This window comes from Petromyzon marinus, chromosome 41, assembly GCF_048934315.1.
Source record: "Petromyzon marinus isolate PM22_M1 ecotype Great Lakes invasive population chromosome 41, UKy_Petmar_22M1.pri1.0, whole genome shotgun sequence".
NCBI lineage: Eukaryota > Metazoa > Chordata > Hyperoartia > Petromyzontiformes > Petromyzontidae > Petromyzon > Petromyzon marinus.
The window spans coordinates 8,664,402-8,686,870 of record NC_133707.1 but is presented as its reverse complement, the minus strand read 5'-3'; the positions used below and the strand labels follow the sequence as shown (position 1 = coordinate 8,686,870).

Genomic DNA, 22,469 nt, shown 5'->3' with positions numbered 1-22,469 from the left:
AGTATTGCAACCCTGCTTGGAGTGGATCTCAGAATTAGCACCTTATTTTGTGCAAACCCCGGTTGAATTCGCTGACTAATTACGTGATTACGGCGTCACGTGATTGGCGACTAGGGAATAAAATGTTTATTATTCTTCTTGAGTGTTAAAATATAAATACGAGTACCATGGGAATGTTGATTTAAATGCGATATTATACACAAAAGAGGGCCTTATTAACCGCGTCAGGCTCAGCTAAACGTCTAAGATCAGATTACGGTCCAATAGCATTCATGTATGCACTCGTACATGCAAAACACACACGTGCACAATACAGGGCATGTACACGTGTTCACGTACAGCCATTTTGGAGGTGATTTGGCCATACTTCACCACACTGGTCAGTGCTCGTCTCTGACGGTGGGGAGCATGTACATGGAATCATAGATGTACAGCACATAGCATAGCTCTACAGCTGCCTATACTATAAACCTGTTGTTCACGGTGGTCACCCATCCAATCGCTATCCAGGCTCAACCCTGCTTAGCTTCTCAGAGCTGATGGAATCGGCCACATGTAAAGGTGATTTGATCATAGTCAGTATGGGATTTATTGTCTAAAATATAAATAATATTTTCTTAGATAACTGCACTGAATGCATTGACATCGCTCGTTCAAAGGCCCTGATCGGATTATTTACAACAAAATAGACATTACATAACTTTTGGTGATATGAATCTGACCATTAGGCCAAAAACTGCCGTGCGTATTGATAACGGTTACGAAGTTCGCCCAAACAGAAACCCAACTCGTGCTCCGCAAAAAACTGCAAGTCACACAACGGCAATAGCAGTGGCACAGAGGGCATCACAGGCTTCACATTCTGTCCTCTCCTACCGCGGATATTGCGCATCCCACGGGACTCTTCTTAGGAACGATCCTTTGTGCGTCGCGTCACGGCCAAACGCGAGCCAGGCACACAATGCGTGATGCATCCACAATGCCCTCTTCAAAAGACGCCTTACAAGCGAGCACTGTGAGCTCGTGGTGCGTGCGGATTGCGCACCGGGATTGCGCGCGGCGGATAAACAAATGCCTCGGGAACGCGCGTCTCGTTTGCCACGGCCGGACGAAAAACAAACACCGCACTGCCGAGTTAGAAAAGTGCGATCGAATTAAAGAGGGAGACTTGCCCGATAGGAAGACACGTCTGCGACGCTGATAGAGATTTTTTTTTATTTTTTACGTTTGCAAAGTGTGCCATTCGCGCTACCACCACCGTAAGTGAGGCGTTTATGGCAGCGACTCCACGCACTCCTCTTAACTCGACAGCCCGGAGCTCCACCCCTTGCGCGCCCCTCGGCCAATATCGTGCCAGTTGCCACAGCGATGATGGTGAGCTGCCGTGAAATACCTGGAAAACTTGCCGTGGAATATGCCAAAATGCGAAAAGTAGCGATCGCGAAAACATGACCATAATTAAGAATAACTATATACACAGAAAGGGCGTCACTAGTGTGATGGCATTTCAGGAGAGCCCTGCCAGGGAATTTGGCTAAATACTTAACTTGACATCGACAGTGATATACGCTTATTATTTGCCCTCTATTTATCTGTCTTTCCTTATCCGTCTGTTTTCCATCTGGCAGTATAAATGGGGTACACCACATTTAGGCAACTGGCAGGTCACGTCTGGTGGGGTAAATTCATACCTCAAAGGGGTTTGCTTGGTAGGATGGTGATGGTTTAGTTTCACGTGTTTGGGTGATTTGTTTACCTTGTTTTGTACTCTGCACTCCTATCGTGCTTTTTGTATTGATTGTTGTCGTCGTAACGTTCTTACCCTGTGCCCCTACTGGACATCTGTGAAAACGAGCTTTATAGCTCATCGGATTTCTCGAGTTTAAATAAATAATTCTAGATTTTAAGCTTTCGTGACTGCAAGGATCCATACTCTTTGGTTCTATTCGGTAAAGTCACGTAGGTAAAAAATAAAACAACAAAAATATTGGGATTCTGGGTACTACCACCTCTTCCAAGACGTCTGGCCAGCGTGGAAGAGTAGACCAAAGCACCCTCTGGAGGGGCCCTCTAGAGCTCCCTCTAGTGGAGGCTTTTTCCACCAGCAGTGGCATGAGCAAGACATTTCTTGGCTGCACCTTTACCTTTCATTACCGATAAGTTGCATTTCAATTTGCAAGGTTAAGTGGCAAATTAATGGCAGCCCGTTTTGGGCATTCTTCTCCGCAAGCTGTCAAGTATTTAATTGGACCAGGCGTCAGCTGCAACAGCCTAAAATTCCGCCCCATAAAACATCACACACCCAGGCACTTTTATTGTTCACAAGTCACATCCCTAAGAATAGTGAGATGACACATCAACACGCACTTGACCGGCAAAAAAATATGTATCTGCCAGATCTACGATGGTTGAAAGTGGCTTAAGGAATTTTAATCAGCCCATATTTGATTTTTTTTTGCTTAAATCATTACGGTGCTGCGCTTTTTTGGGGAAATCACCGGAGAAAATGATGTTACTTCAAGGAACGTGTCCTGAAGTTCCTCCTGCCCTTTCTGTGTTTTTTTTTGCATGTACTTATTTGGTTGTGCCCTTCTGGGTGGGGCATATAGTGTATATATTACACACGGTGCCATGTATGTTTGAATACTTTTCTCGCTCATGTTATGGACAAATTACGTTATTTGGTTAAGCGGGAAAGCCTCGATGAATCTGAAGTCACTTAATTCGCAAGGGTCAAGCATAGCGATATTTGGCCAACTTCACTGGCATGTGCGTACCCAGAGGAAAGCGACGTCTACCAAAGGGGTATCACGCAAAGCTCCACACAGATGGATTCAATCCCCTTGCTATACTGCCATTTTCTGGAAAGCACACAGCCCGGCAAATTTGTGTTATCCACCAACCCTCGCCTCCAATGTCGTGAATCATATGCACCTTGTGCCACCACACATGGCTATTATGCTCACAACTTAATTACGTGAATTATTCGCAGAGTTTAACAATGTTTAGATGTTTTATTTGAGTTAATGTGATGTTTTGTTTTTTCTATTTAACTCTCGTAACTGTTGTTATTATTATTATTACGACATCAAATGAAGGGTAGTTCCCTGGACTGGTTTTACAGATATCACTCACCGGTGATGTTAGCCATGGCGGGGAATCAAACTTTGATATCTGGGTTTTGTAGTGAAGGCCACGAACGACTTCGCTTCCACCCCTCCCCACACACGTTTTGTTTACTATTGCGACTGTAATATCCCAACGTATGTTTGAAGGTGGCAGCAAGGCAATACGCTTGCATACGTTTTAAGTGCACTTCCTAGCAGCCGTTGCAACCACAGCAACAATTAGTGTTTTTTTAAATAAGGCAAAGAGGTATTTTGAGGTATATATATAGACTCAGAAAATGTGGCATGTTTTGGCAAGTGAAAGGGGTAATGGATTGTTAACTCCGCCACGTTCTTTCGCTCTGGAGGACCCGTAAGTGAAATTAAATTTAACTTTGGAGAAATTTCTGGCAAAGTCTCGGATCACAAAATTGCTTTACAAGTGCAGTCAGGTTTGTCTTCTAAAGAAGTGATCGTTTGATGCTGGAATCACAAACAGATGTATGGCGTTACATCTCAGGTACTCCCAGTGGGGGATCTGAAATACATTATCGCTTGCTTCTAAATCAAATTTTGAACCGTTTGTGAAAATAAAATAATATTTTTATATCTACGGTCGTAAAGTAGATTTGTTCCCCCTTAATGATTGCAGTGGCAGATATTTTTCATTCCTGTGGAATGAAATTTAATCCCGTTTCCGATAATTATTGGTTTCAATGAGGAATGCATGTAATAAGCACCAAAATTTATCTATCAAGATGTAATAATAGGGTTTTTTCCCCTTTTTTCTGGCAACAAAACTGAAACCTTTTTTTTTGCAAGGATTCATGTCTGCATTAACCACAATACCTGCAGTCAAAACCTTTTTTTACAAGGATTCATGTCTGCATTAACCACAATACCTGCAGTCAAAACCTTTTTTTACAAGGATTCATGTCTGCATTAACCACAATACCTGCAATCAAAAAGGCTTCAGTTTTGTTGCCAGAAAAAAGGGGGAAAACCCTAGCATTACATTTTTGTACTGGCAAAGGAGGTCTAATGATGATAATATAATCTATCAAGGTCTCAACTATGCTCTTAAATGGGCATTTACGTGACTTTAATTTGAATAGTTTCCAGATTAATGTGTTTTGATAGCTTTTACTTAAGCCATCACCTATGCAATCGCTCAAAACTACCATTCACATCATTGTGGAGAATATTAATAAACAAAATAATAAGCATAAACTCTCCTTAGCGTTCTCCACAATGACGCTCATTAATATTTTTTAATTATCTTTTTTTAATTTAGCATCGAACTAGGGTCCCATAACACAAATAGTGTCCTTGCATGTAAGATTGCCAGTTCACGAACATTGATTCAATCAAGCCTCACTTTGCTGATGAGACGCTGTACGTCAAAACCCGTCCACGGTGTGCCGCTACGTTAATTCATGCTGCTGAAATGATGCAATTTCAAAATAAATACTTTTTTTTAATGTGGAGATATGGACAGTTGCTGAGCACAGGCTCGAAGCTCCAAACTGCCAAGCACCCAGAAATACAAAGCACTATTTGAAAGTGCAGTACAGATCCGAATGAAATCCGCTTTTTGGAATTGAGCAATATTGTAAGATCTTTGGAAAACAGTCGATGGGAGGGAATTCCAAAGTCGAGCAGTGTGAGGGAAGAAGCAACACGAGCTTAAAGCGTGGTGGCTGAACACAGTGCAGATGATGATGATACAACAGTATGCTGGACAGAGTCCTCAACATGCAATCAATGTTAATATGCCGTTTTATTGTAGGGACTATTGTGTGTTATCTTGGTGAGGTCTGGGACTGTTTTGTTTTTGCTGTTTTTGCTGCCTTCCCCAAGCTTAATAAATAAATAGGACTTATACAATGTATTATTTACTTATATTTAGTGACGTGCCTTACTTTTTTTCTCCATGTTGCACTCCTATCGTTGTAGTTGTATTGTTCGCTGTTGGAACTTGCTGGCACGCCCACACTGGGCATCCCGTGAAAAAAGAGCTTCGTTGCTTCAAAAAGGCAAATACTGCCCTGATTTGAATGTTGTTGGGGCTCATCAGCGGAGCGTGCTGCTCTCGCCCATAACACCAGGCGAACGAGCAGTACCTAATCATAAATACATTGGCAAGTGAACGCGTGCGTATTTAATATATTTTTTTTATGGCGTACACCAATACAGCTCGTCCCCTGCGTGATCACGAGCAGCAACCGTCGTTGCATGCATGACGTGTGACATCAGCTGTTGGGCAATGCTAACCCCCCCCCCACAACAGCACCAACTCGATCCATCTCGGCTGGGCCGCTTGTGCCGACAGTCTGTTTGTCATGTACGCGGGGCAGCGATGGCAGGAACGAACCGACGCGCCTGCCCGTTGACGCAACCGAAAAATAAACAGCGAGGCCCGGAGTTTGTTCAGCCCCTTCTTAAGCTGGCAAAGGGTCCCTGACCGAGCAAAGAGTGTGGCATCTCACAACGCTGAAACTGTTGGCCTGAATGCAGTGACCAGTTGTGGGTATGCCTGCTATCCGGTGTTCCTTATTCTGACTTCACCAGGCGCAGGGAATGACTTGCGGATACGTCATGTAGTTTCGTGGCCAATATTGTTGTGACAAGCGTTATCGGCCCGTCATCCCTACATTGATCAGAAATGAGTGCCACTCGATGGGGAGTCAACAGTAGTGGCATTTTGTCTGTGCTGGTCCCTGCCATAGGAATGTGGAATATCTACCGTTAGCTTATGGCCATGGGGGGCGGGGGGGAGCAGTGACACAGTGGTTAGCGCACTGTGCTACCAACCCAACGGCCTGGGCTTGATTTATAGCCACGGCTGACATCAGTGATGAGTGAAATCTGAACCAGTCCTGGGCCTTACCCTCCTCATCAGTGTCCTCTGAACTTTATGGTGCAGCGTGGTCAAGAAGAAGACCTTCATGCAATCGCGGATTGACAAAGGACTGTACATTGCTTTTTTTCACATTATTATAAGCTTATGACCGCAGAGATGAATAAAGCCCGAAGCTCTTTTGACTACCGCAATACTTTGGCTTTCATTATCATAATTATATTTATTCCATTGCCAACTCAGCAACTCCGCGCGGGCGGGGACTTGTGTTTACAACGGCAGTGACAAGGCGCAAGCACCGTTGCTGGGAACGAGACCTCTCCGTGACGAGGCCTCTTTGGGGGCGCGCCAGCGAGAAAATAGACGGATGTGCCCCCCCCCCCCTTCGTGGTGCCAGCGGAGTAGGTGGCAAGGGATCGTGGTGGTAGTAATAATAAGGCCTCTTTGGTTCTGGATGCCGCCTTAACTCTCTGCCACAGGGGAACGCTGTGGGGAATTATCAAAGCACGCCCGCGATCGCTCTAAAATAGACGCCGGCGATGCTGATGTCCTCTGCGAAAGAAGGCCACTGACGTGGGTTATTTTCAGTGCCAGGGCTCTAAATGTAACGTCAGTCCGTGAGCCAAAGTGTTCAGCGATACAACAACAACAACAAAAATGCTCGTGCGCCGCTCCATTGTTTGCCCGCACTTCAAAAAATAACGGAGCTCCTCGGCACTTTAAACGTGCGGTAATTACGTAGGCCCCTCACGATAAAGTGCTGGGATCTTCTTGACTCCTCCATAAGTCGCACCGTTATGTTGCCCAAGCGATGAAATGACCACACAAATAACGACTGTGTCCCGTGCAACCCGAGCCTGCATAATGCAGGCCCTCACGGGGTAATTGACCTGTTGGAGCGGAGCATTAATACTGCATGCAAATGACACCAGCTCTGCGTTTGCTATAGAAACCTCATTCGGCAGGCAATTGTTGCATAGATGTCCGCTCGACTCGCTTTCAGTGGAACAGAGGGTTTTGATAGACGCCCAAGGCAGAAGCTTTAAGGGCAAAGGTGCAGCCCTGACATTGCTTGCTTACGGCAACACCTGACAGGAAGGGCTTCCACTCGAGAGGACTCTGTACAACTCCTCTAGAGAGTACATTGGCCTACTCTTCCATGCTGGCCAGACATCTTGGAGGAGGTGGGAGTACCCACACTTTATCCCACCGTACACGACCTTCCGATACACTCAAGTCGACTAAAGTTGGGCTGAAATTATTAACACACTGTCACGACCGAATTTTTTTTTTACAATTTCTGCCCATATCTGGGTACCTAGAAGCATAAATGTATGGGTCCACAACTTGATTGTGAGAATCAGTGAAGTTGAAATTATTCCGAGGTGTCTGAGATTAGTGGCACATATGTATGGGTCCGCGTCGTGCCCGTGAGGATCAGTACATATGAAACTAGCCAAAAATTAGCAGCTAAAAAAAAATCTGCTGAATGGTCCCATCCTTAAAATCGTGGGGTTTGCACCACTGGCTCATGACCGCCAGCAGAGATGAACACTGGTCCAGTGCTAATCTAAGTGTGGGACCTTGTCACTTTTACTTTAGGTCGATAGCTTATCGGTAGGTGGAGTTTGACATGCTGATAACCACGAGGCAAGAAAGCCTCCCAAAGTGACCGCTCGACATCCATAGGACTCACCGGGTATTTCTTAACTCCAGTCCGCACGGCTCCCCATGCTGTACCTTTTCATGATTACCAATCTTTCCTATTTGTATGCAACTCAAGCCACTTCTCAGCCCATGCACCTGATGGTTGGTAATCACACAAAGCTGTACCATGGGTCGTGAGGACTGGAGCGGAAATACACTGCAATAGATGAGTAAAACGTGTTTTATTTCTGGCCCAAATGAGCATCAAGGCGGTGCTAATCTGCTTGCAGCCCCTGAGCCAGTGGTGGGAATGTCAAATTCCTATGGCAGGGTCAAGACTACCCATTGGACAACCACTGTCAACTTCCCCACAAACTGGTAGACACTTTATTGACCCTTGACCCCAGAGGGATGATGGGCTGAGTCAATCCCTAACCCGAATTGGAGCTCGCAAACTTCAGATAACATGATCCGCTTGCTAAATCGCTGAGTCACCAGACCGGGTGTTCCGGATAATTAGATAAATAATTTGAGCTGCGCACACAGCCACACGCGTCAAATGTGAAACTCACTTTGCCAAGTGACTTTGACAGCAAGTGCCGTCTGTGCATCACCGGGACGAGCCGAGGCACCTGCTTGGATCGTTCATTTATTCAAATGGGTTCAACGCTTTCCTTTGGCGCGAGGAATTTTTTTGGGCCGTTTTGTTAAGCTGCATCTCATAATCCCCACTTGACCGTGACGTCCTCGGGAAAGCAAGCGTTTACTTGACGTCAGGTCTAGCATTTGCACTGGCACGCCGTCAAGGAAGACCTTATTTGACATCGGTGCACCCTTGGAAACAGCCTGTTAGTGTTACTGACTGTTTCGTAAACAATATAGCACAGCAACTGAAGCTGTCCCAAGTGCATTGAGCTATGGCCATATGTAGATGCTCTTGGATGTGTTAGTCTTTGCTTGCTGCTCACACTGTACCTGGTATATTATTTGGCAAATTGTTTTGCAAGACTTTGGAATCACAACGCAGTGGAAATCCTGTTATACGTGGCTATGTGTGGACAGTTTGCAGATTCTGTTTTCTGTGTTTACCCGTGTAAATTACTAAGCTTATCAACGCATCTATGAATAATATGATGAATTTACTGCCACTTCTGGCTGACTCCTCTTATCCGCAGATAATCTCCGATAGCAGCAGGAATTTATGTGAGGATAATGATATTCCGTAGATAGATTCGGGTGTTACGGCATAGAGGATAAGTGGCGAACAGGAGTACAGGTAAAAGAGCTTTCAATATACAGTAGTTTACAGGGTATCCAATGCGGTGGCATCAACTGTATTTGTGTGTCATGAAATGTTGCGGTCACCTCTAGGCATGTTTATTCCTCCCCTCCGTTGCCTCTATCCATCCAACGTTCAAATAGTCACACATTTGCGGAAAGTTGCTTGCGGCATGACATTTGGTGGGGTCCAAATGTGGGGAACCCCATCTCTGTTAATCTTTTTTTTGTATGGTAATGATCAAAGTATAGATTCCTTTTAAATATGAGGTGTTCCTCCATTTATGAGGAACACCTTAAATATGAGGTTTCATCCTCTCAGCGGCTTTTTGGCTGGCCACCAAAAAAAGATCACCTCATCGCGCGCTTTCAGATGCGCTTCTGCGACTGTCTGGAACGCTCTTCCTTCCGATATTAGGAAGCCACTGGAGCTATGCACTTTTAGATCATCTAGATTGAAAATTCATTTCTTTAGAAGTGATTTTTGTATTTATTTTGTCTTCCATCCTCCGCACCTCCGATTGATTAGCACATTTGGCTACGTATGGTGTGAGCACAGCATGCACGACTATTATTATCTTATTCACAAAACAAATAAGCGGACAATTATTCTGGTATTTTAATTCCCCACAACAATGCCACTAATTATTATTAGCTTTATTAGTTTGTTTAGCACGCAAAAGAAAACATTCACATGTTTAGATTTAAAGCTTTCGTGACTGCAAGGATTCATATTCTTGGTTCTTTCGGTAAAGTCACGTAGAAGGGAAATAATAAAATATTATTTTATTATAATAATGCAAATAATATTTGTTTGTGTAGACATGAGTGTCCCAGACTTTTTTTGGTTTAAATTTCTGAAAAAGTATAAAAGCATAATGCTATTTTTTTGCATCTGTTTTAATTTACGAAGAGATGGCTGAGAGGTGACAGCAGAGAAACGGATTCTTAAATCTATTTGTGTGGAACCTCGTGTCGTAGGGGTTTTCATTGGGCCTTACAGTTTCCTCACCGCGCGCGAAATGCTCGTGAATAGAAATTTGCTGAACGTCCAACCCACAGGCCCCTCCCGGAAAATAATCTTTAAGACTTTAGTGAGGCTTTCCTTTATATATACAGTAAAGAGCAACGGCTCTTTATATTCCAAGAGTACAAATAACAAATAATTAGTTACTGAATTGTCGTTCACATCAAGCTGTTGTTACAGCTCACAACCTTTGGCGTGACCTGCAAGAGTTGAAATGCTACCGATTGCGTTTTTACCCAAATGGTAATCTAAAAATAATGCGGAATGTGGTTCTTCGCTTACCTATTTGAGCTATTTGAGTACTGAATTTTGTAAATCCCCGGCGATGCTGAGAAATTGTCATTTCCCATGAACAATAGTATTAATAGCTCACAACTTTTAATGCAACCCCCTTGGGTTGAGATGCTACCAATTGTGAAATTTTGCCTGGGTGCTAATCTCAAAACAATGTGGATTATGTTGCAAACCTGTTTTGATCTATACTGTAAGGTGTTGTTTTTTTTGTTAAATCCCTCATGAGATTACATTTGTCACATTCAACTTGCAAGCTGTTTTTTTTTTGCCCGACTGACAGGGCACGATGATCACATTCTTGGTCTGTCACTCAATCAACTAGGTAGGGACAATGTCGAGAATCAAACCTATGTTGAGTTTGAGCTACACACGCATTGCGACAGCAGACGTCTCTTCACAATAAAGGGGTTGGTTTTTTTGTTGTTTGATTTAGATCGCGTGAGTTTGAATGTGTCGTTAACCCACCACACACCCGACACGGCCAACTAGTTAGGATTTGTCACGTAAACAAAACGTGCCGATTATTTACTACTTCAGCACACCCGGTGTGTTGCAGTAGTAAGCCCACAAGATTTACAATTTGAGTTGTGGGGGTTATTTCATCATACTTCACCGTGTCAGCGTGGGTTGGTGAAGGCAGGGAGCATACATGTGGGGGGTGAAGCAGTGCCGTACAATACAACTGATCCCTATGGCGGTACCCCGGGGAATACCAAATAATACACAATGGCCGAGGCAATTAAATACTTTATTTCCGGGACACTATTTTTGTCCAGGGGTGTACTTCACTCCGCGACTGGGGTACCAATCAATCCGAAATCAGTGCCACACTCCGCGATGTCGAAACGGAGCGAGGACGATTGCGCCGAAACCCTGAACGCTTGCGGTACACACCGTGGTGGTGGTACATCGTGAGTACAGCTCGTCGAGATGAGTCGATTGCCGCATCGCCGACCATCAATAGACTAAAAATGACTGCGTCACGGACATTATGCGAGAGACGGGGGTGAAGTACAGCAATATCTAGGCAACACAAACGCAGGCTTGTAATAAACCTCATGAGGCGAGCATTATTTCCCGATGGAAAACTCGTTTGTTTATCACTGCTTTTTGTGTTTATTTTTTTCCCTTCCGCCCGCACCTCCGATTAGCACAGTTGGCTACGTACACCGCAAAAGACGTTCAACATACATGCATTCTAGGTAGTTAAATAATAACATATCCGATCTGTATGTCCGCGTAACAATTAAATGTGTCAGTATATTGGCATGTTGGCCCTGCAGACGGGTAATGAGTAGCAATTGTTTAAACATGCAAACAGAGAAGGTCGATAGCCGCTCCAGGGTTTGCGTGTTTCAACAAATGCTGCTGGCTGACATAATTCTGGAAAGCTGATGGAACTGAAATTCGTTTTCTTGTTATGTGGAGATACGGAAGGTGGTATATTTAATCTAGTGCAAAAGCAAGTCTGTGTGTGCTTCAACTCTTGCTGTTTATGCTAATTGAGTTGTTTTTATTCCATTAGTTTGGTTTTGCAAGCAGTGTGGCTGCAGAGTAACTTAAATCTCTCGTTCACTTCATTGGGCCCCTCATTAGAATCAGGTGAAAGGCGAATAGAGACAACGCAGCTTTTGTAAGAGGTGAATAAATACAGCCTACGAGTGGAACGGTGTACAGAGCGAGAGTTTGCACACAAAAAAAATACGAAGTGGATAAGCCATTTGCCAAATTCGGTGTAAGAATATACCACTAAAGTAAAAACTCCCTCTTGTAGGCAAGCATTTGCGTGAGGTCGGCTGCACGGATGTCCTTCCATCATGTTCTTCTCTGCGTCCATGCCAATGCCCACCGATCCCTTGATGAATCTTAACATCTAGCGAATGAGGAGGACCAAGAGTTCCACCTGGCTTACACACCAACATCCTGGATGCGGCCGCATTTAATAATAACAATAACAAACTCGGTTTATAAGCTTGCCCGTTGATCCCTTCCTGCGTCCACGTTAAACTTGGCAGCATCCACGATGTCGGTATAAGCCTGGCGAACTCTTGGTCCTCAACACCTAGATGATTTCGTCAAGGAGCGTAAACCATCATGCAAACTCCGGCCACGCCCTGGTGGTCCCCCTCTTTAAGAAGGGAGACCCCACAGACTGTAACAACTACAGGGGCATCTCACTCCTCAGTGTGCCGGGAAAGGTCCTGGCAAGGATTATTCAACATCGCCTTGCCAGGCACGCTGAGGAGAGGCTTGCAGAGCCACAATTTGGTTTGAGATGGTCACTGCATCACGCACTTTCACATGCGCTTTTGTGGCCGTCTGGAACGCTCTTCCTTCCGATATTAGGAAGCCGCTGAAGCTCTGCTCTTTTAAATCTGGATTGATAACTAATTTCTTTTGAACAGTTTTTTGTGTTGAGTTTTGTTGTCATTCCCCCGCACCTCCGATTAGCACGGTGGGATATGTACGGTGCGACAGAAGTTCAACATGTATACATACAGTGGTGATGTATATCTGAACCAGTCCTGGATCTGCACCCTCACTCATCGACACTGACCAGCATGATAAAGTATGGTCAAACAACCTTGGTGACCAATACTGTGTGGAGAGGTCTTCATCCAGCAGTGGATTATCTGAAAATTATGTATTAGTACAATTATGATTTAATGTAAAATGTGCTAAAAGTATCTACAATAGTGTCCTGTGTTATCAACCCCTCTAAACATACCCCTGTGTTTGATCTACTCCTTCCTATAACCATGATTCCACAAATGCAGCTTTTGTAGTTACGTGATGCTGACGGATGTTTCAATAGGAATTTGGCTTCGAACTTTGCTCTTTTATGTGCCGGTCTCAGGAGCGTATTATGTAGTGTGTGTTGCCACAGTTGTGCTGATTGTGCATGGCAGTACATGATTGATTCAAAGCATAGAAACCGCACCATATAAAACTGCCTTTGCAAGTTTTATTCTCTGGATTAAAAGGAAAAAAAGTCTCAATCGGAATATGAAGGCAAAGCGAAATGACATTAGTTAGAGCCATAATCCTAGCCTTTCCTGAGTGGTGATCTTTTGGTCCATGTAATTTAATTAGGCATACTCTCCAGCCAGTATTTTGGTAGGAAATGCAGTTCAATATATCTGGCACTGCAAACTTGTAGTGCCAAAAGAGCAAGTGAAATCATTTGTTTCCCTCCTATGCAGGTAACAGAATCTTTTTTGAATGATATTTGTACTTGTATTTTGGGATCAAACTCTACGGGACATTCATCTGTACAATTTACATACACAGCACTAGACAACGACTGTATGCAACGCACCATTACCTAATTGATTGACATTTGAACAACAACAACAAAATTGATTAACTTGGAAAGACGCGCGACAGAGTTTGAGAATCCCCACTGTCTTTGTTGTCATGCTCAGTGCGTGATTTAAACTGCAATGTAAGGTTGTACCGAGCGAGTCCATGTTTTCCAGACTACCCACACGGCAGATGGTGTATGTGTGTTTATATGTATATAATTAATGTGTTTTACAAGGAACATTTTGCAGTTCTACAGTTAAATGCATTGGACGGCACCTGATGCCGCCAATCTGGAACACCCATGGTGACTTTATTTAGCATAAAACGGTTCCTGACGTTTGAAAATAAGGGCACGTGTTTCAAATAAAACGGCGTGCAATTGTGCGACCGCGTGCGCGCGCACGTCCCTGCCGGAAAATTAAATATCTGTTTACTGCGGAATCCAGTTTAATTATGAAACAGGAACCAGTGGGCGACCCGCTCTTTATCATGTTTTTGTATCTCGAAAAAGACATGCCAAAAAGTAGAATAAACTTCAATGGGCGTTAAACCAACACAGCTCCGTCTTTTCTTTTTGCCAGTTCATAGGTCGACCCAATTTTTGGGGGGGGTTGGGGTGGGGGGGCATTTCTGGAGCTGGGCCGTAATCCAAAACAAATCGTTGCAAATACCTGGAACGTTCCATGGCCACTTACAAACCACCCGTGCTGCGATGTCTGTGCGGCCATTGTTCAGCATACTGGTTTGAGCAATTGTAATTTTGTGTAAATTACTCGGGTTTTTGGCCAGTATATTCACGAATATTGGCTTTCTGAACACTGTTGTTTTCGGGTTATACCACGTGTTGTTCGGCGGGATATTCGACGTTTTGTCTGGGTGGGAGCTTCTTCAGGAACTGAATGGGGCGGCTTACTTTTCAGTTCCTAAAGAAGCTCCCCGCAGTTGCAGTGAAACGTCGGACATCATGCCAAACAGCACACGGTGCAATCCTAAAGCACATTGGAGAGCTATACGTACAGCACAAATGGCAAACATCCACACAGCGAAAATACATTGATGGAGAAGTTTCAGATGACAGCATATGAATCTGTGACATAGAAAATGTCGGAAATAAAAATGCGTGGCAAAATCATTGTTAGAATGCCAATAATAGACGCTCTTGTCCGAATATTGCTTTTTTTCTTTGCATATTCGGAGGTCCGTTGTGCATAGATTAAAATGTAAATGTGGCAATAGAATGTCTCGTGTGACAGATGTTGACACCTGTTGTTTTTCCTTTGCGCTGTCATAATGACGCATTTAGCGTTAAAAGGAGGGGTGCCTGCGAATACGAGTGTGAAATTAATACGCCCGCAAGTGGTCTGGCCAGCGACCTTGTGAAACTCTATAAAGTGGTGATGGGGGCGGGAGATCGTATGAAATAAGTGAGGTCTATTATTAATGATGTCACCATATGATAGGACTGTTAGCTTTCTGATATAAATATAACATTTTATCTGGCGTCAGGACAGTAATTTGGATGCCACTGTGTACACACGCACGTGACACATGTGGCTTTTTTGGGGAAGAGATGTGGGGTGGGGGGGTTATATGCATGTAAATGTATTTATAAGTTTTGCATGAATGTGACCCTTAAACTTTACCCAGGGTGCAGTCAAAACTTCGTAAAGAAAGTGCCTTCGTTTTTATTTTGTTAAACATTTTGTTTATTTAAAAAAAAACACATGTTTTTATCCCAATTGTGTGATCGGCGTCGTCTCGTGAACCGAAAAATAGTCTCAGGTCTCTCACAGCGTAGTGCAATTTTTAATGTTGGAGAATGTCCCACGGAAGCAGATATCACAGAGCTACCTGTAAGATCCCTGCAAATGAGGTCTCTGCGAGGGGCGCCGCGGTGGCGAGATGTTATCTCCCTCACCTGGTATGCAGAAGGTCATGGATTCGATCCTGACCCTGACGGCTCGTGTATATTTGGAGTTTGCATGTTCTCCCCGTGGTCCCTCCACATTTAGAAACATGTTTTTAGGTCATTCGGCTGATACAAGTTTCCACGTGATAAAACACTTCGTTCAGCTATCATTTGTGGACAGGTTGCTTCTGAAAAAGAGGTAATATTTCAGTGGGCTTTACCTGGTAAAATAAAAAAATAGTTAAGTGACCTTCTGGTCCGCATAGCAGAGGGTAGCCCTTTCCCACTCTGCATATGGGAATAATGTTGATCACATGACATTCGAACCGATATTTTAATTCTCAAAGAGCTGGAATTTTACCGAATAAAGTGCAGAACCAACTTTTATGTGAACGATTTTTTGTTGTTGTTGCCGCTGCCATTGGCGAGCAGCCTGATAACATCAACTCACTGAGCTTGAGAAGTTAAATCACAAGCGTTTGCTGGGGACTCAAACCCAGGGTCTCGGCAGTGCCATCTCAGCGCTCTGATCTCACCCACCCAGCCACCTCAGGAATTGCATTTTATTGCCTTTGACAGTGGGTACACAGCATTGGGTGAGATTTCACTCGGCGGGCCGTCGATGATGGGCCGTTCTACCTGCTGGAGTTGTTTGTCTTGGTGGAGAGAGGGGGTTCAAAAATCAAACTGGAATTTGTGCTGTTGTTTGTTTGCAAGGTTGCTGAGCACAGGCCCATAGGACAAAACTGCCAAGGGTTTTGGTGGCATTGCCAGCAACAAAGGACAATATTGAAGATGTAATAAATATGAGTTAATACGTTGCTTGAATTGAGCAGGCAGACAATTACTTGGTGAAAGATACGATGGTGGGAGCATGTGAACGTCGAGCAGTGCAAGGGAAGCAGCAGACAGAGAAGGGTTTTGCCCTGAAGTGTGGTGGTTGAACAGAGCATGGACGAGCTTGTGTCTCTGTGTGAGTTTGTGTGTCTCTGTGAGTCTGTGTCTCTGTGTGAGTCTGAAGGAGCCTGTGTGAGTCTGTGTGTCTCTGTGTACCCCTGTGTATGTATCTGCGTGTCTCTGTGAGTCTGTGTGTCTCTGTGTGAGTCTGAAGGAGCCTGTGTGAGTCTGTGTGTCTCTGTGAGTCTGTGTGTCTCTGTCTGAGTCTGAAGGAGCCTGTGTGAGTCTGTGTGTCTCTGTGAGTCTGTGTGTCCCTGTGTGAGTCTGTGTGTCTCTGTGAGTCTGTGTGTCCCTGTGTGAGTCTGTGTGTCTCTGTGAGTCTGTGTGTCTCTGTGTGAGTCTGTGTCTTTGCGTGACCGTGTGTCTCTGCACGAGTCTGAAGGAGCCTGTGTGAGTCTGTGTGTCTCTGTGTATCCCTGTGTATGTATCTGCGTGTCTCTGTGAGTCTGTGTGTCTCTGTGTGAGTCTCAAGGAGCCTGTGTTAGCCTATGTGTCTCTGTGAGTCTGTGTATCTCTGTCTGAGTCTGAAGGAGCCTGTGTGAGTCTGTGTGTCTCTGTGAGTCTGTGTGTCCCTGTGTGAGTCTGTGTGTCTCTGTGTGAGTCTGTGTGTCTCTGTGAGTCTGTGTGTCTCTGTGTGAGTCTGTGTGTCTCTGTGAGTCTATGTGTCCCTGTGTGAGTATGTGTGTCTCTGTGAGTCTGTGTGAGTCTGTGTGTCTCTGTGAGTCTGTGTGTCTCTGTGTGAGTCTGTGTGTCTCTGTGAGTCTGTGTGTCTCTGTGTGAGTCTGTCTTTGCGTGACCGTGTGTCTCTGCACGAGTCTGAAGGAGCCTGTGTGAGTCTGTGTGTCTCTGTGTATCCCTGTGTATGTATCTGCGTGTCTCTGTGAGTCTATGTGTCTCTGTGTGACTCCTGTGTTTCTCTGCAGTTGTCTGCGGGTCCCTGGGTGATTATGCGTGTCTCGGTGTGCGAAAGTGATTCTGGTTGGCTGAATCCTCAGCATGTGTGGAGGAATCAAGGAGTGAAGTTCATAGAAACAGTGACCATGGCAATAGCAGTGATCGTTGGGTGATAAGGAGGTGACTGTGGTGCCAAGAGGGATGTGTCATGTCAAGTAGTTTTCTGACCTATTTATATCGATTTTTTTTAAAGAACTCTGCTCTCATTCGCATGTGCTTTCTCAACACAATCTGGTCTGCTCGCATTCGTACAAAAGAAATACTCAAAAATAAAAAAGGAGTTGTTCAAACATACCACGGCAAGAACTCTCCTGAAAGCGTCCCCGGGGGCTTAGTGAGGCTTTCTTGGATAAACAAAGAAGTCGTTGCATTCGAGATCAAAGGAACCCCTGGTATAATAAAAAAACCAAACTCAACCTCTCTTTGTTGCACATAAACACTGAGAAATTAATATATTCCCTGGCTAGGAGTGGTGGTGACCAGGGACTACAAGTGCGCACTGTGCTGTGGAGGATGATGTGCCGAGGCTGCGTTACACGTGGCGTGGTGTTCTTGAGTGTCACGTATCCGAGTGTCTGATATCCCTCCCTCCACTCTCCCTGGAACATGTCAGCTTTTGCTAAATGAATGTTTAAAAGGCCAGGCGATTAAACAAAGGGTGACATGAAAGATATTCTGGTGGCGCCATATCTGTGTGTGTGTGTGTTTTGTTATTGCTCACTAAAAATAAAGGCGGATTTTACACCGTGCATTACTTCGCCGCTCTGTTATGCAGACATATATTGCATTAGTGCTCGCGAAAAAAAAGCCATATCCGTGAATATGCAAATAGATATTTCAACATATAAAACAATCCTGTGATAGGTGCTACTCATTATATACATGTTGCGGAATACGTCAATGTCTGTAATGTGTGTATACAGTATAAAGGAAGTTTATTCGATGAGCGCGACTCTAAGATACGACACTGTACACCGAATATAAAATATGTTACACTTTGAACCTCCTGCCTTGTGCAATGGTCGGGTCCACTTTCCTTCAGAGCCCTCTCTCTCTCTCTCTGATGGGTCATGTGACCTGGGTTGGATTCCCATTGAACGTGGGGTGTGTGTGTGCAGTGCAACTACTTAGTAACACGGTGGTTGTCGCGAATGTTGTGGGTAAGCGATGCGCTCAACTCCTTGTGTTTCGCCGTCTTTTCGAAATATTTACCAATACTCTACCGCGCTTGCGGTGAATTTCCCGTGACGATATTCACCATTAACTCATCTGGACGGTGTCCATCCAAAGGTTTGGATATTCTTTAATTTTTGTACATTGTTGCAAGTAACTTTTTACGTGAACATTTTTTTACGAGGGTTTGTGCACTGCGATAATTGTCTTCGCAATTTTGCGGTGAAGAGTTTGGCATTTTATTTAAGGTCTACGGTGCCAAATATGTTGAATGTTTGAAAGAGTTATGCGATTTGTCTAAACGCGACTTTGCCGTGCGCAAAATAATGTTGTTATTCCTGAATGGTGAACTGTATTTGAAATGTCAGAATGCTGTTGCAGATCGATCGAAAGTGAAAGTAATTAACTCCTCTTTTAACGATGTTTCGTGTCCAGTTAGATATTTTTGGCAACATTTTAATCGTATAGCAATTGCGCTAAGCAGGTGGGCTTTCCTTCGGTCCAAAATTTGCCAAATGTGTCCTTGTATTGCTTGTGATAAGTCTTCCAACTTGTCATGAACATTTTTGGGCAGGTGCTAGCTATTGTATGGGTAGATTAACAGGCCTCAGATCGCTGATGACCAACGTTGAAGTCAAAACTATCCATGATATACGTTTTTCGGTTAGATCGCGTACATGTCAATGTGTGGTTAAACCCGCCACCACCCGACACAGCCAATTAGCAAGGTTTGTCACGTAAACAAAACGTGCTAATTGGTTACAAGTTCAGCACACCGGTCTGTTGGAGAGTAAAACCCACAACATTTACAATTCGAGTACCGTGACCTATCGCCAGAAAATATTGGTCGTGAAAGCCCACGTGTTCAACTGAAGTAAAAACTGTTTACACTTTCTACAAATGCTACCATGTGGCATCTAAATTGCCGATAGTCTGATGGACTATTGGTATTTTTCTTCAGCAAATTACAACTCCCCCCTTATTTGTTTGGACGACTGTAATTAACATTTACAGCAGAGCGTAAACGTTTCTTAGATTTTCATCATAATCAGGAATGAGTCATCATCACTTTCTTGGCTATAATCGATGCACACGGCAAAGTTTTAGGACGTTGACATGTGTTTTAATAGTTGCCCGTACAGATTGAACTGTGTTTACATCTTGATGAATTGGCCTGAGTCACCTTGGTGATTATTGTTGTTGGTGGAAACAATGGCAAATTTTTGCCAATCGGTGTTGCGAAAAGCAACATTCACCACCTCGTGAATCTGACCCTATCTATAAGGCTTCCATAACGACATTGACATGTTGCATTGTTATATATTTTTAAAGCGAATTATCTATAAACATGACTGCTGATGAGACACTCAAAACCAGTCCGGACTTTGCTTGCCTTGAATCAATGCCGCTGAAATTTGGGTTGTAAACGAAGGATTTTTTTAAATTTAATTATGTCGATAAGACGCAATTGTCTGCTTATTTATTTTGTTGTGTGCATTTTCTGCAACGGCGCTCGTGATTTGTTTTGTTTTATGCACTGCAATATAATTGTTTGAATGAAAAGGTCTTAATACTGGTAGGAACGAAGTTGTAAACTGAGTGTACCAGCCTGCAATAGATTAATGTGTCCGTCCGTCCGTCCCCTTTCAATACTTTAACGAAGTGAAATCTCGTGCTGTTGGGTGTAAAATCAGCAATAGACAGCGCAGAGTCTTGATATGTCTTATAAAATTGCGCAAAATTCCAATGTTCCTACCAGCCCACCCTGCAGGGACCTGTTAAATTAAGGCACATTTTATGACGTTGAACATCGTGGATGACGCGGTCAAACTTGAATTGAGTTGTTAAGATCATCTACCGAAATTATACGGATTTTACATCGAATTTTAGTTTAAAGTTGATCCTTTTTCATCACGGTCAAGTTTATTTGTTTCATGGTAACGCGCTATAGCAGGGAAACAAGTTTCTTATACAGTGCTATTAATGTAGCTCTATCCACGATTTATAAACATAAAATGGATTATTATTATTAAAAATATCGACAGTTTTAAATCCAAACTTTGCACCTCCGATTAGCGCGCTTGGTTACATGGGGTGCGAAAGATGTTCAACAACATGCATACACATTTCATTCAGAGTGCTTAAGCCCAGCTTAGCAAATACGATGAGGAATGTGACTGGCACGTTTTATTTAAAGGCCCCCACTTCTTGAAAACTTTTTTCGCACTGTGATTATATTAAATGCGTAATTTTCTTTTATCTTTTGCCTTTTTGTTGCAGGTTCTGAGTTGTCACAGGAACTGATTTACAAGGCAGGGTTGCCCTGCAATGCTCTTTCAATAAAGGAAATAGGTAAGTAATTATTAACAAGCCTTGAACCACGTTCATAAATACAACACCGTTGCTGAGATAACACATTGTGCTTGTATGGCCTCAGAAACAATAGTCTTCTTGTGTGCACATGAGTATCACTCAGTTTGGCTATTTTTTTTGTTGCACCTATGACCAAATCTCCCGGACTGGGCCATTACTATCTGTGTCAAATTTCAGAAGCTAAGCAGATTTCAGCCCGGATAGTATAATTTCAGTGGCCGCGATGAGCGACCACCGTGGTTGTTGCAAGCTAGAGGACTATGGGGTGGGCAGACGAGAGCAATGTGACAAAATGTCATGATTCTGTAACTTACTTGTTCCCACGTTCTCATGCACCCCACCTTCGCCGATATTTACCGATCAGCGTGGTGGAGTATGGTCAGGTAATCCCAACGGACCACAAGCCAAGGGGGGAAGACCTTGCCCAACAGTGGGTCGTCGACAAGGGGCTGCACACGTACACACGCACGTTCTTAAATAAATGTCTGTGTGTCAGGACAGATGTGCTCATCTCACACAGTGTGCGATTGCAAGTGGTTGGTTATCGTTCGAGAAGGGTCGTGCATTTTTTAATTTACGAGACTGAATATGCTTCGACAACTTTTGATGTGTGAGCAAACAAAATTTGCCATCAATCGACATCATCAGGGCCTTCCTAACAAAAGAGCATTATAAGGTGGAAAATACCTCTTACTTTGATTGTCATTTTTTTATTTAAAGCTTTCGTGACTGCAGTAATTCATATTCTTAGCTCTTTCGGTAAAGTCACGTTGAAGGGAAACAATAAAATATATAAAACAATACACATTTTTTTGGCATTAATTAATGCAAACCGACACACCTGATGACGACCGTTTGTGTTATGGTCGAAACGTCGTGAGAATTTTTATTGTTTTATATATATTATATTGTTTTATATATATATTACATAACGTGACTTTACCGAAAGAGCTAAGAATATGATTGTCATTATCTAGCACTCTTATTGTCAAAGGTCAAATGTAAAGGGGCAGCCCTGTAAGCACTCACTCATGCCACTGCTGGCAGAAGGGCCCTTACTAAATGGAGCTCTGTAGACGCCCTCTGAAACGCTCACTCACGTTTATTTTTAGAGTACATAAAACTAAAAACTGTTTTTTTTTATTTTGACCAGGTAAGCCCCACTGAGCTGTACAGCTCTTTTTCAGAAGTGACCTGGCCACAAAATGATAGCTCAACGAAGTGGCTTATCACGTGGAAATTTATAGCAGCCAAATTCTCTAAACGCACGTTTTTAAATGTGGAGGGAAAAACCAGAGGACACGGAGACCATGCAAACTCCAAATATATAGGTGTCAGGGATGAAATAGAACCTACGACCTGCTGTATATCAGGCGAAGTAGTTAACATCTCGCTACCGTGGCGCCCTGAGAGTTTAGTTTTTTAAAAATCCAAATAGTTTAGTTTAATATGTAGAGGTCCACAGAGCTTGGGCCAAATAACTTATGTCACAGGTTTTGTACCATCTCTAAATAACAGGTTGAGACCATCAATTTTATTTTACTTAGTATAGTTGACCAGGATTTGAGCTCAGTTCCTCTGCAG

At 43.6% G+C, this 22,469-nt stretch overlaps 1 protein-coding gene across 1 annotated transcript in view; it reads left to right on the top strand.

Annotated features, from left to right (window-relative positions):
• Nucleotides 1-20,799, top strand: part of LOC142930539 (uncharacterized) — a 119,727-nt gene extending 98,928 nt beyond the window's left edge. Inside the window, exon 4 of the mRNA XM_076073192.1 lies at nt 20,793-20,799. Coding sequence (XP_075929307.1) covers nt 20,793-20,799 — 7 coding nt within the window. The remainder of the gene's footprint in view (nt 1-20,792) is intronic.
• Nucleotides 20,800-22,469: the final 1,670 nt, after the last annotated feature.